The sequence below is a fragment of the Dermacentor albipictus genome, chromosome 8, assembly GCF_038994185.2.
Source record: "Dermacentor albipictus isolate Rhodes 1998 colony chromosome 8, USDA_Dalb.pri_finalv2, whole genome shotgun sequence".
Taxonomy (NCBI): Eukaryota; Metazoa; Arthropoda; class Arachnida; order Ixodida; family Ixodidae; genus Dermacentor; species Dermacentor albipictus.
In genome coordinates this window covers 112,342,700-112,357,993 of record NC_091828.1, presented here as the reverse complement: position 1 = coordinate 112,357,993, position 15,294 = coordinate 112,342,700, and the positions used below count along the sequence as shown (strand labels likewise).

The 15,294-nt window shown below is 48.0% G+C and overlaps 1 protein-coding gene across 2 annotated transcripts in view; it reads right to left on the bottom strand.

The window, feature by feature from the left end:
• Positions 1–15,294, bottom strand: part of LOC139049037 (uncharacterized) — a 70,842-nt gene that overhangs the window by 19,817 nt on the left and 35,731 nt on the right. For both annotated transcript variants that reach the window (XM_070524119.1, XM_070524120.1), the window contains 4 exons: positions 11,332–11,490; positions 3,435–3,582; positions 2,945–3,107; positions 70–188 (listed from right to left, as the gene is read on the bottom strand). In XM_070524119.1, coding sequence (XP_070380220.1) covers positions 70–188; positions 2,945–3,107; positions 3,435–3,582; positions 11,332–11,490 — 589 coding nt within the window. The remainder of the gene's footprint in view (positions 1–69; positions 189–2,944; positions 3,108–3,434; positions 3,583–11,331; positions 11,491–15,294) is intronic.

Below are 15,294 nucleotides of genomic sequence, written 5' to 3'. Positions count from 1 at the left end.
ACGGCGCACAAAGAAAAAACTGCAGTCCATGTCAGAGCTCTCTCAGCACAGAAAGACGTTAATACTCACTTGATGGTGTGTATAATTTTACTCGGGCTCACAAATTCATCTGGCCAGATACTACACGTGTGGATGAACTTCCAGCCTGGCGGCAGGATGCCGGTAGCAGGATCCTTGAACATGTTAAGCTGCAATGAACATGCCGGTCATACATATAGTGTATAAGGTAGCGTGTTGTGATTCTGGGGTGATTTGAACAAATAGGCATTTTATCGCCTTGCTTTCTTTTATGGGTAAGCGGACCGTGAACATGCCCTTGTAAAGAGCGTATAGCGGCTGGCTGCAGCCTGCTGCATTTATTACCGACTTTTCAAGGGGCTCTAAAGAGAAATATTAAGTAGGAAAGTTTAGGCTTGAGTAACAACGAATTCGTCGTTCGTAGCGACAGCGCAGGTTTTGCGAGCCAGAAAGTGATGAAAATCGAAATGATGCCACCTTTTGTGTGCCATATATGTACATATAACACGTGTTATACATCTCATCTCGACGCCAGCACTGATTGATACACAGATGGTTGCATAGAGGGAGGTCACGTCGAAAACACGTCACCTTGTGCGTTTTGGCGTGGTCATTTAAATTTGAGCAGCAGCATCAATAGATTCTGGCACACAGAAGACGATGATAGACTTCTAAACGAATAATCTATTAGTCTGGCTAAACTTGATATTTTCCTTCAGTGTCCTTTCAAATACTACGGCTAGCCTTAACAAACTGCGAAATCCCGAAACAGAAAAGATTAGTTGCTCGTAAAGTGTTCAATTTGAATTCATTTTTATATACTAAGGCAATTCATATTAGAAAAAGCCCCTTCAAGGCACGTATTGGTTTCCCCCTCTAATACCGCCATTTCTTCAGCCGTCTCTCATAGGGCTCTAAAAATACTACGTAGATGCAACATACATATAGGGATTTCTTACATCGAAATATCGTCGAAGTGACTACTTAAAAAGGGGTACTGACACTGGAGTGTCTAGTTCCTTCTTTTTCTTTCTTTAAAAGAAGGTCTGGTACCTCCAAATCACAGAAAAGATAGTGTTAAGCCTCAAAGCACCCTAAATAGTTTGCTATAGTAGCTTTCTTAGAGCCAACATCGATTTCATTTCTTCTGTGTCGTGACGTCACGATACATAATGTGGTCACGTAGGAGCAGGATATGACATTCTGACACTTGATCCAGGTCATTCGGTCTTCCGCTGTGCTGCTACATAGGCCCTAAAGCCAGTAGTAGCACCCTGGAACCTGACTTCACGACACAGCATCCTCCTGGCAAATTCGTCCGAAACTGGCTGTCGAATAGATGTTATCTGCGGTGCTCGGAGGTTTTGTTACTACTTTCTTTTAGGGTTCAGTGGTCTAGAAGTTTCAGTCAACGCAATAACATGAACAGTCCGAAATATCATGTCGCTGCCCGTTGAATCAGCCATAAAACAAAATATAATGCGTATAATTGTCCTCATTATCATCAGCGCAGCCTGTAAAACAATGCTACGCTAACGCTTATTCACCTGTATTGGTCACAATTTTAACTTCGCGCAACGAGTAGCATTTACGCGCTACACCGTTCACGTTCTGTCTGGTGAAAACTGCCATTTAAGTCGCTATGGTTCCGTAAAACCGAATGTATTCAATGAAAGAAATGTAATTTATTTGATGTACCCACGGTTCTTTATTTTTTTCATTTCTGAAAGTGTTCTCTGCCATCCCCTCTGCCAATATGTAAAGGGGGCCAGGGACCACTCAAGCTGCCAATAAGCAGCTTTTACCTTGGCCCCCTCCATTTGCTTGTAAATGGGCACAAATAAAATGAAATGAAATGATAATACAAACCGAAAAATGAGAACAGCCGTTCGTGCGAATACATATACTGTTAGACGTTAGTGCAAGCGATACGTCACAAGGAAGGTGATGTTTGCCGAGTTTTAGAATGACGAGGACAGATCTATGCTGAAAGAAGTACGACGCGAAGGGATAGTGGTACAATGTTTAGCATTATCCCCCCTCCCCCCATTTCATTCAGGAATGACCTTGAAATTTCGGGAAGGGTGTTGTCGGGCAACCCGGTTATATCCAAACAGCCAAAGGGGCCGTTCTACTACGCTTTTGTGGGACCGACACTCTTTCCGCAGCCGACATTCAATGGAGACGCTTGAACGCCAGATATATATATATATAGTGGATAGTGCTCACCGTTTTTTTTTTGTTGCTGATTTGGAGCCACGTAAGACTCCAAATCAGCCCAAACGTTAGGTTGAGGGACACAGACAGCCTCGGAGTTTAGCGCGTCGTATAGGCGCCCAAAACCGGAAGTGCAGTGGAGTCTACGTAAGCATGCCAGCCCGCGTTTAAATCTGTGCACCACCGTGACGTTCAACGCGCATGCGCGCTGCGGACGGAGGCGCTCCGCCGTAGCCGCCGCAGTGAAATCCTTTGAAGACGGAACGGAAGCACCGAATAGAGGGCATGACGGCGTCCTTATTGGACTACCGATAACTACGCTTCTGCAGAACGCACTGAAACACATTTTGCTGCGAAACATTTTACAGATCCTGCTTCTTCCCGTGAAGTGCTGCTCGCCACTTCAATAAAAAAGTGTAGCAGGCCGGCCCCTTTGAAAAGAGCAAGAGAGAGAGAGAGAAAAGAACATAACGTCGAAACTGCCGCGACAGTGCTTTTCCGAAATGTCCCAGATGGTCAAAGTTCAACCGGCACACACCGCTACATGACTCCTCGCGGTTACAGCGTTGACATTTTGGGGGGTCGCACTTGTAGGATCGCGACTAGAAACAGAATGCCCCGGTTCCCTGCTACGCGATCCCCTTACGGCATTAGGCGAGCGACTTCATCAGGGACCTTCCGCGTTGCCACGTGCATCGTTAGAACTTACCTGGTATGTTTGGTTCGACTGGAACCAGCCCCTGTCGCTCCGGAGGATGGAGTTGATGATGGCGAACCCTTCAAATCTGGTGACGCTGTAGTAGACGGAAAAGTTCGTGCGCACGAATTCGTACATCGAGTCGTGGATCTCTGCATAGGTCCAGAGGCTATTCCTGCAACAAAATGTGTAATTGTAGCCTCTGTCGGAACTACGACGCATTAACGTGGGCCGCCAGTGAACGACATCGCTTCTGCCGTAGCGTTCACAACGCCGTCAAAATCTACGACGTCACGGTGAACTGGGGCGAGGTGCATTTCGATTTTACGGCTTTTCTTGCTTACCGCGAGCCTCTTTTCGTCGTAATACTTGGTATCGAGCAGGATTAATTCACGAAAACGGGTGAAATCAGTCACCCTTCCCTTAAATGTCCCGTGACGGAAGAAGCGAGCCAGAGTGGGGCAACGAGTTTCCCCGATAGAAAAAAAAAGTGACTACTCACAGGATGCGCATGTACGTCATACCCCACATGCCCAAGTAAAGATCGCCTTGAGGAAACTGCCGCCAGATGCGCCTGAGTTGAACGTCACCCTTCAACAAGTAGTGGCCGTACTGGTGGCTGGTGTCCCAGTCGAGCCGGGTTTTAGTCTCTGCGTGCCACAAACAAGACAATAGGGTGAACTCGAAGTATCCATTTGCATGAGCTCAACAAGAGGAGAGGGGATTATTCACTTTGGTCACGTGATGCTGAGGGGCACCCAGAAAGGTGCGGCTGCTATCCCAGACAGACAGACAGATAGATGGACGTAAATAGAAAAATGCACACACAAAGACAGACAGACAGACAGACAGACAGACAGACAGACAGACAGACAGACAGACAGACAGACAGACAGACAGACAGACAGACAGACAGACAGACAGACAGACAGACAGACAGACAGACAGACAGACAGACAGACAGACAGACAGACAGACAGACAGACAGACAGACAGACAGACAGACAGACAGACAGACAGACAGACAGACAGACAGACAGACAGACAGACAGACAGACAGACAGACAGACAGACAGACAGACAGACAGACAGACAGACAGACAGACAGACAGACAGACAGACAGACAGACAGACAGACAGACAGACAGACAGACAGACAGACAGACAGACAGACAGACAGACAGACAGACAGACAGACAGACAGACAGACAGACAGACAGACAGACAGACAGACAGACAGACAGACAGACAGACAGACAGACAGACAGACAGACAGACAGACAGACAGACAGACAGACAGACAGACAGACAGACAGACAGACAGACAGACAGACAGACAGACAGACAGACAGACAGACAGACAGACAGACAGACAGACAGACAGACAGACAGACAGACAGACAGACAGACAGACAGACAGACAGACAGACAGACAGACAGACAGACAGACAGACAGACAGACAGACAGACAGACAGACAGACAGACAGACAGACAGACAGACAGACAGACAGACAGACAGACAGACAGACAGACAGACAGACAGACAGACAGACAGACAGACAGACAGACAGACAGACAGACAGACAGACAGACAGACAGACAGACAGACAGACAGACAGACAGACAGACAGACAGACAGACAGACAGACAGACAGACAGACAGACAGACAGACAGACAGACAGACAGACAGACAGACAGACAGACAGACAGACAGACAGACAGACAGACAGACAGACAGACAGACAGACAGACAGACAGACAGACAGACAGACAGACAGACAGACAGACAGACAGACAGACAGACAGACAGACAGACAGACAGACAGACAGACAGACAGACAGACAGACAGACAGACAGACAGACAGACAGACAGACAGACAGACAGACAGACAGACAGACAGACAGACAGACAGACAGACAGACAGACAGACAGACAGACAGACAGACAGACAGACAGACAGACAGACAGACAGACAGACAGACAGACAGACAGACAGACAGACAGACAGACAGACAGACAGACAGACAGACAGACAGACAGACAGACAGACAGACAGACAGACAGACAGACAGACAGACAGACAGACAGACAGACAGACAGACAGACAGACAGACAGACAGACAGACAGACAGACAGACAGACAGACAGACAGACAGAGACAGACAGACAGACAGACAGACAGACAGACAGAGACAGACAGACAGACAGACAGACAGACAGAGACAGACAGACAGACAGACAGAGACAGACAGACAGACAGACAGACAGACAGACAGACAGACAGACAGACAGACAGACAGACAGACAGACAGACAGACAGACAGACAGACAGACAGAGACAGACAGACAGACAGACAGACAGACAGACAGACAGACAGACAGACAGACAGACAGACAGACAGACAGACAGACAGACAGACAGACAGGTAAAGGTAAAGGTAAAGGTAATAGGTAAAGAAATTCATCGTTGTATGTAGTGCATATATGTAGTGCGTTCATCTCTTTATATTCATATTTATATAGTGACACAATCGTATTGCACTACTTTGTATGACTTGTTACTATTTGTGTGTTATTCAGTTCATTATAATTTATGTCAAGTGTACATTTGCCTGTTTTCCCTATGTATTATAATATCTATGTTTTGTTCTACCTATTTGGTATTATATTGTCACAGTCGGTAATGTGGAAAGAAGACGACGAAGAAGTGTTTAGCGGTATCGATGCTCTACGCTTGTTGGCTCAGCCATTAAAAGCAACCTGTATATAGACGAACGCTTCTTCCTTCCCGTTACAATATTATTGCACACTGTATTTGAGTTAGTGCAAATGCTGTCTGATGTGTACTCCCTATCGCGGAGGCCCTGTCAGGAAACATACGTGTTTCCTTTTGCCACGCCTCGTGGACATACCTACTACATTGTATTTGTGTCCGAAATGAAGATTGATTGATTGATAATAGGCGGGTAGACCGGTTTCCAGGCGGAAGCACTGACACGCACAGACACGCAAAGTGGATAGATAAAGACAGAAATCGACAGATTGACAGAAACGGGTGGAGACGGAAAGCGCATTCTCAGGATGCGTGAGGGTTAAGGATACGGCCCTGGGAAAAAGCATGGCGCAGCAAGGTGACCGTTTATTGGGCTAACTTGTGCCGGGAAAACAGAAGTGTCACTCCAGCACAAAGATGGCAGCGAGCACCGCCGTGGGTCGTAGGAATTTCGCCTACGGGTCAAGCACGTCGGCTATTAGGCACGTGACCTGTTACGCACGTGACGCACGTGACCGCACGTGACCTATTGACTATTGACGCACGTGACCTCTTATACCCACGTGACCTGTCTTAGATTCTAGCGCAATCACTGGCTCTCGCATGCGTTCCACAATGCACAACACTATTGACGTCACGCGTGCGATTTGATTGGGCAAGGTTTCCCTGCTGTAGAGTCGGAAAATTTTATTTATTTATTTAGTTATTTGTTTATTTATTTAAGTACTGCTGGCCTGAATTCCAGGCCTTAAGCAGGAGTGGGTTACGCTTCGGTATAAATGTACCTGAACAACAAAGAGAGCACACATACAAGCAAATGGTACTGCAGAGAACCGACTGGTGTGTCAAGTACGGCACTGAATTACATAATTCCAAACGGTAAAATAGTAAATATATGAACGCACATCATATCGCAATAGTAGATATATGAACACACATCAAGACACATTAGACAAGAGCGTTGCTGAACGATTGGCAGTGTGAAGAAAACACGAGGAAAAAAGTATTTGGTTCGATGCGTTAGACATGTCGAGAGGGTTCGAATGCACTAAAGCGTGTCTTGTGCCGAGAGATAAACTTTGTAACAGATAAGCTTTGTAAAAAAAAATAGAGAAGTACGCATGTCAGTGCCGCCTCCCCGGGCGCTGTAAACAAAACAAACTGAAAACGAAGGCCGCAGTTTCGCCCGAAAGGCGAAGCCCTCTTTGCAATAGCAAACCATTGGACGCCTATGGGCAATAAGGTGAGGAGGAGTCTTATCAGCCGTGTAAACTGTCGTAAACATTCGCTTACGAGCTAAATTAGCGAGCACGGTGTCACGCGCGCACAGCCCGTCAAACATGAACACGTGTCTCTCGATGACGGCGGACGCTCGCTGCCGAAACGCTGGCGTGAGGAAGAGCGGCAGCAGCGGCGAGCGACTTCCCCTTCGTGCTGCCTCTCGCTGCGACGGGAACTGCAACGACGGGGGTATCCTGCAAGAGTCCACCTAGAGGACATGTCCATTTCGTCTGCTTCTGAACTGCTGATTGGCTGGGCTAGCCCACGTGTTTGAAAGAGGCAGGCACTCCAGCCAATCGGCCCATCAGAGGCAGACGAAATGGACATATCCGCTAGCTGGGTGCATTCTTACAGAATACCCCCCCCCCCTCTGCTTAAACGGTGCGCCAGGGGGTCGGATATGCTCCAAATTTCCCGCAGGCCTTGTTGGTGGTGTCTTGCATCACTGACAGCCTCGGCACGTCTTTACGTAACGGGCGACGTCGGCGCCCAGGCGGGTCCACTCCTTTTGTGTCTTCGCGAGGGTGCGGGGGAACCTGAGGTGCCCAGGGGTCAAATCGTCACGCACCGCGTGCAGAACCTCTGGTCGCAGCGCAGAGGGCACAACGAGAATGTGGCTTGCACGGCTTGGCGAGAAATTTTCTTTGGAACGACGTCAGTTCGCAGTGAAAACGAAGATAATCCACGTTTCAGTATGTAAGGGATCGAATACGTCTTGCCTTCCAACTACTCCACAAGGTTTCTTAATGCCGGGTCGGCTTGTTGCTGTTGGGCGAAGTCGTCTGCACTTGTTCTTCCGAGGAAAGTGTCGTCTGCTTGGTTGTCTTGGGGCGGCGGGTCAACAGGGGCGCCAGCCAGCCAGGCAGTCGGCATCAGAGTGATTTCGTCCGGACTCGTGCATCACGGCGACGTCAAATGCCTGGAGCCTTAGACTCCGCCAACCGAGTTGGCCTGAAGGGTCCTATAAATCTGGGAGCCAACACGAGGCATGGTAGTGGCTTATCACTTTGAAGGGTCTGTCGTGCAGGCAAGGCCGAAATTTCGCCGCAGCCCAAATGACGGATCGGCGCACTTTTTTCCATCGTAGAATAATTGGCTTCCGCTTTGGACAGCGACTGGCCAGCGTAGGCCGCGACCTTTTGAAGAACGTCTTTTCGTTGGGCTAACACCGCGCCGAGGCCTAGGCTGTTTGCGCCGGTGTGGATTTCAGCATCCGCGTTTTCCTCGAAGTGCGCAAGTGCAACCGATGACTGCAGGCATTGTTGACAGTTCTTGACATGATTCGGACTGCGGCGTTTCTCACTTAAAATTTGCGCTTGATTTCCTGAGTAAAAAAAATTAAATTATGGGGTTTTACGTGCCAAAACCACTTTCTGATTATAAGGAACGCCGTAGTGGAGGACTCCGGAAATTTCGACCACCTGGGGTTCTTTAACGTGCACCTAAATCTAAGTACACGGTTGTTTTCGCATTTCGCCCCCATCGAAATGAGGCCGCCGTGGCCGGGATTCGATCCCGCCACCTCGTGCTCAGCAGTCCAACGCCATAGCCACTGAGCAACCACGGCGGGTTGATTTCCTGAGTAGAGCCAGAGGCGCAGCGTTGTAAGAGAAGTGTTTGACAAAGCGCGTGTAATAGACACACAGGCAAAGAAAACTGCGCACTGCCTTCTTGTCGACGGGCTGCGGGAACCTTGCAATGATGACAGCTGTGTTTTGCGGAGCGGTACTGGCATAGGAGCAGGAGCTCTTCGCAAAACGGCGCTTTTCCTGCTTTAGGTTGATCCCGCATGAATCTTATATATATATATATATATATATATATATATATATATATATATATATATATATATATATATATATATATATATATATTGAAATACCACGGTCGAGACGACGCTTTATTCCAGGAAGGAACAATGGCGCCGATGCGAAACGAACACGAGCCGATGATTGATGATGACTTTGTACAGATGAAGATGAAGTCCGCATAAATGCTTACACTAATTTCCCCCGTGGACGGAAGCGGCCAGCCTGGCCGTACATTAGACAGTGGAACGGAGCTGAAAGGGCTTCGGGCGAGAAACATGCACGATCTCTGTTCCGCGGCAGCGTCGGTCGGCTGGGGCCTCAACAGGTGTAGCGCGATAGTTCACCGGCGAGGTCTGCTCGATGACATTGTAGGGGCCAATATACGGAGACTCAAGCTTCTCACATGAACCGGGCGTTCGTGCAGGTGTCCATAGGAGCACATCGTCACCAGGGCGGTAGGAAACGACGCGGTGAGAGGCATCGTACCGATGTTTGCGATCGTCTTGGCTGGCTGCAGTGTTCATACGGGCGCGACGACGACATTGGGCAAGACGAGACACAAACTGGTCGCAAATGAATGGTGAAGCGTTGACGGGGCCAGAGAAGAAAGAAACGTCGAGTGATGAGGTTGGGTGGCGGCCGTATACTAATAAAACGGAGAGTATCCGGTGGCCCGTTGAACAGACGTGTTGTACGCAAATGTTACAAATGGGAGAATCGCATCCCAGTTACGATGATCAGGTTGAATATACATGGATAGCATGTCACACAGCGGGCGATGAAATCGCTCTGTTAGGCCGTTGGTTTGAGGGTGGTAGCTAGACGTTGTCTTGTGCACGGTGTTGGACGCTTGCAGAGCTTGATTAAGAGTGCTTGAAAGAAATGCCTTGCCTCGGTCGCTCAAAAGAACGCGAGGCACCCCGTGACGTAAGTACACAGCCTGCAGGAAGAAGGGCCCTACTTCTGAGGCAGCTCCTGAGCGTATTGAACCTGTTTCAGCGTACCGGGTCAAATGGTCAACAGCAGTGACGATCCATCTGTTGCCGTCTGCAATAGGTGGCAGTGACCCGAAAAGGTCAATGCCAACGACAGAGAAGGGTTCTGCTGGACAAGGAAGTGGTTGTAGCGTCCCGACCGGAGCAGTAGTAGGTCGCTTATGGTGTTGGCAAAACGTGCACGAGGCAGCATATCTAGCTATGCTCGTGGAAAACCCTGGCCAATAGAATCGGCTGCGTATGCGCCCGTGTGTTTTGTGGTAACCCAAGTGGCCTGACGTAGGGTAATCGTATGAGGCCTGCAGAACTGCAGCGCGGTAGAACGGGAACCCATCGATGGCCTTCTGGTTGAAATATCTACCGGTAGAGCACGTCGTCTTCAAACTTGAACAGTTTGAGCTGTTTCCGTAGCCTGGCAATGGGTGGAGATGAAACACCGCTAAGGCGATTGATGATACCATGGCAATAGGAATCGGCGCGCTGGTGAGTGGAAAGCACTGAAGGGCGGTTTGATGGAGTCAAGGAAGAAATCGGTGTAATAGACGAAGCGTCCTCCATGCGGCCAATTTGACAAGGTGATGTGATGTGCTCCGATGATGGTGGTAATGGGCATCGTGAAAGAACATCGGCATCTTGGTGCTTCCTTCCGGACTTATATATGACATCGAAATCATATGCTTGTAATCGGAGTATCCAGGGGCCTAGGCGCCCATACAAGTTTTTGATCGTCGACAACCAACATAGGGCATGGTGGTCGGTCACAACCGTGAAATGTCGACCGTGGAGATATGGAGGAAATTTATGAATGAACCAGACAACAGCCAAACACTCTCGTTCGGTTATCGACTACTCCTTTTCCGCGGAAGTGAGGAGTGCGGCTTGCATATGCAACAACCTTTTCGCAAAATTCGCGGTCGCGCTGCAGCAGTACGGCACCAATTCCTTGACCGCTGGCGTCATTATGCAGTAGTGTGGGCGCCTTGTCATCAAAATGACAAAGAGCAGGTGGGGATGTTAGTGCGCGCTTGAGTTCTTGGAACGCGGCTACACACTGATCGTTCCAATCGTAGGAACTGGAACTAGCAAGGAGCTTGTGGAGGGGCGAGGCAATGCTGGCGAAGTTCCGGATAAAACGTCGAAAGTATGAGGCGAGTCCAATGAAGCTGCGCAGTTGTTTTGCACGAAGTGGGCGTGGAAAGTTGAGCACCGCGGAAATTTTATCCGGATCGGGCTGAATGCCGCCTTTGCTAACGAGATGACCCAGGACTGTATAATGGCTATCGCAATAAACAGAAAACACCTTATATATCAAGGCGAGGCGAAAAGAAGGCAATGCGAGAAAAGGCGTCGCGCGAGCCACATTGTTGCTGATTCGAATGTCACGGCTCATAGATGTTGCAGTGGAGTAGACTTCTGAAACTTTGCGAAGGTGGACGCCATTCGCGAGTTCTTTTCTCTCTCTTTTTAACCATCTGGTATGCGCACCTAATATGACGTGGACTATTCCGCGTTTCAGAAAACAAGCTGCAACTCACCACTCTCCAGCATCTTCGCTGAAAACTCAATTTTCTGGTCCCCTGTCCTGTGGTAGGTGTAGGTGTACATCCGGATATAGACGTAGTCGGTGCACTGGTGAACCGGACCCCAGACCCAGACGCTGATAAACTCGAACACGCAGATGAGTGTGAAGCGACCTGCGAAATAAAAGCAGCGCGATCGACAGTTGAACTAAGTGAAAGCTTAGGCTCTAGATCTATCTAAGGAAGCGCGGCAGCAGCGGCAAGCGAAGTGACCTTCGTGCTGTCTATCGCTTCAACACATGTGCGTTTAAATTTGGATTGCAGCGGTGGCGTAGAGGTAGAACACCCGCCTCGCGTGCAAGAGGTCCGTGGTTCGAATCTCGGTGTCGGCAATTTTCCACCGGAATAAAAAAAAATCCGCGTGTTGATAAAATTGCATAAACAGGCCTGGAGTGTGGCCTGATCCCGGTGACCAGAACCGGTAACGCACTCCCTCACCAGAGCAGGATTGGCCACCCTGGTGCAGTACTTGGCCACACCTCCTATATGAACAACACAATCAAACCCCGGCCTCAGTCCCCAGCAGCTGCGAAGCAACTGACCACGGCGGCGGTCAGACCTGCGACGCTGCAGAGGGTGCTAAGAATCACTGGCTCCGGACAGGCCGCCATTGGAATATGAACCTGGCAACGTTTAACGCTAGAACGTTATCTAGTGAGGCGAGTCTAGCAGTGCTATTGGAGGAATTAGAGGGCAGTAAATGGGATATAATAGGGCTCAGCGAAGTTAGGAGGCCAAAAGAAGCCTATACAGTGCTAAAAAGTGGGCACGTCCTGTGCTACCGGGGCTTAGCAGAGAAAAGGGAACTAGGCGTCGGATTCCTGATTAATAAGAATATAGCTGGTAACATACAGGAATTCTATAGCATTAACGAGAGGGTGGCAGGTCTTGTTGTGAAACTTAATAAGAGGTAAAAAATGAAGATTGTACAGGTCTACGCCCCTACATCCAGTCATGATGACCAGGAAGTCGAAAGCTTCTATGAAGACATGGAATCGGCGATGGGTAGAGTGAAAACTAAATACACTATACTAATGGGTGACTTTAATGCCAAGGTAGGCAAAAAGGAGGCTGGAGACAAGGCAGTGGGTGAATATGGCATAGGCACTAGGAATATCAGGGGGGAGTTATTGGTAGAGTTTGCGGTACAGAATAATATGAGGATAATGAATACCTTCTTCCGCAAACGGGATAGCCGAAAGTGGACGTGGAGGGGCCCGAACGGTGAGACTAGAAATGAAATAGACTTCATACTCTGCGCTAACCCTGGCATCATAAAAGATGTGGACGTGCTCGGCAAGGTGCGCTGCAGTGACCACAGGATGGTAAGAACTCGAATTAGCCTAGACCTGAGAAGGGAACGGAAGAAACTGGTACATAAGAAGCCGATCAATGAGTTAGCGGTAAGAGGGAAAATAGAGCAATTCCAGATCAAGCTACAGAACAGGTATTCGGCTTTAACTCAGGAAGAGGACCTTAGTGTTGAAGCAATGAACGACAATCTTGTGGACATCATTAAGGAGTGTGCAATGGAAGTCGGTGGTACCGTTAGGCAGGATACCAGTAAACTATCGCAGGAGACGAAAGATCTGATCAAGAAACGCCAATGTATGAAAGCCTCTAACCCTACAGCTAGAATAGAACTGGCAGAACTTTCGAAGTTAATCAACAAGCGTAAAACAGCTGACATAAGGAAGTATAATATGGATAGAATTGAACATGCTCTCAGGAACGGAGGAAGCGTAAAAACAGTGAAGAAGAAACTAGGAATTGGCAAGAATCAGATGTATGCGTTAAGAGACAAAGCCGGCAATATCATTACTAATATGGATGAGATAGTTCAAGTGGCTGAGGAGTTCTATAGAGATTTGTACAGTACCAGTGCCACCCACGACGATAATAGAAGAGAAAGTAGTCTAGAGGAATTCGAAATCCCACAGGTAACGCCGGAAGAAGTAAAGAAAGCCTTGGGAGATATGCAAAGGGGGAAGGCAGCTGGGGAGGATCAGGTAACAGCAGATTTGTTGAAGGATGGTGGGCAGATTGTTCTAGAGAAACTGGCCACCCTGTATACGCAATGCCTCATAACGTCGAGCGTACCGGAATCTTGGAAAAACGCTAACATAATCCTAATCCATAAGAAAGGGGACGCCAAAGACTTGAAAAATTATAGACCAATCAGCTTACTGTCCGTTGCCTACAAACTATTTACTAAGGTAATCGCAAATCGAATCAGGAACACCTTAGACTTCTGTCAAGCAAAGGACCAGGCAGGATTCCGTAAAGGCTACTCAACAATAGATCATATTCACACTATCAATCAGGTGATAGAGAAATGTGCGGAATATAACCAACCCTTATATATAGCTTTCATTGATTACGAGAAAGCATTTGATTCTGTCGAAACCTCAGCAGTCATGGAGGCATTGCGGAATCAGGGTGTAGACGAGCCATATGTAAAAATACTGAAAAATATCTATAGCGGCTCCACAGCCACCATAGTCCTCCATAAAGAAAGCAACAAAATCCCAATAAAGAAAGGCGTCAGGCAGGGAGATACGATCTCTCCAATGCTATTCACAGCGTGTTTGCAAGAGGTATTCAGAGACCTGGATTGGGAAGAACTGGGGATAAAAGTTAATGGAGAATACCTTAGTAACTTGCGATTCGCTGATGATATTGCCTTGCTTAGTAACTCAGGGGACCAACTGCAATGCATGCTCACTGACCTGGAGAGGCAAAGTAGAAGAGTGGGTCTAAAAATTAATCTGCAGAAAACTAAAGTAATGTTTAACAGTCTCGGAAGAGAACAGCAGTTTACAATACGCAGCGAGGCACTGGAAGTCGTAAGGGAATACATCTACTTAGGGCAGGTAGTGACTGCAGATCCGGATCATGAGACAGAAATAATCAGAAGAATAAGAATGGGCTGGGGTGCGTTTGGCAGGCATTCTCAGATCATGAACAGCAGGTTGCCATTATCCCTCAAGAGAAAAGTGTATAATAGCTGTGTCTTACCAGTACTCACCTACGGGGCAGAAACCTGGAGGCTTACGAAAAGGGTTCTACTCAAATTGAGGACGACGCAACGAGCTATGGAAAGAAGAATGATAGGTGTAACGTTAAGGGATAAGAAAAGAGCAGATTGGGTGAGGGAACAAACGCGAGTTAATGACATCTTAGTTGAAATCAAGAAAAAGAAATGGGCATGGGCAGGACATGTAATGAGGAGGGAAGATAACCGATGGTCATTAAGGGTTACGGACTGGATTCCAAGGGAAGGGAAGCGTAGCAGGGGACGGCAGAAAGTTAGGTGGGCGGATGAGATTAAGAAATTTGCAGGGACGGCATGGCCACAATTAGTACATGACCGGGGTTGTTGGAGAAATATGGGAGAGGCCTTTGCCCTGCAGTGGGCGTAACCAGGCTGATGATGATGATGATGATGATGATGATCTCAGATTAGACGCCACGTTCAAGATTTAAAAAAGCCTGCGCGATGGATTAAAATGTGACTGCCTTCAGACTTACCATCAGAGAAAGTGCTCTCAAGGCTCTTACAAAAAAAGTAACTAACAATTACGTGGTAGATATATCTTTGAAGCGCAGCCCGCTTAATTAAAATCCGTGCAGTGATCGTCTCATTTAAGTATTTTTGCGTTGTAAATTTATTTGAATAGAGAAATCGAAGTAGCACGTCCAGCACTCTCGATGAAAACTGAAAAAAAAGTCGCAGTCTCGCCCGAAAGGCGAAGCATAAATTGCAACAGCAAATTAGTAGACAACCGTACGAAGTAAGAATAGTAGTTTTATCGGCCGTACAAACTTGCAAATATTCGCTCACTAACTAAATTAACAAGCATGGTGCCAGCGTGCACAGGAAAACACGAACACGTGCACATCGCCTCGCACTCGATG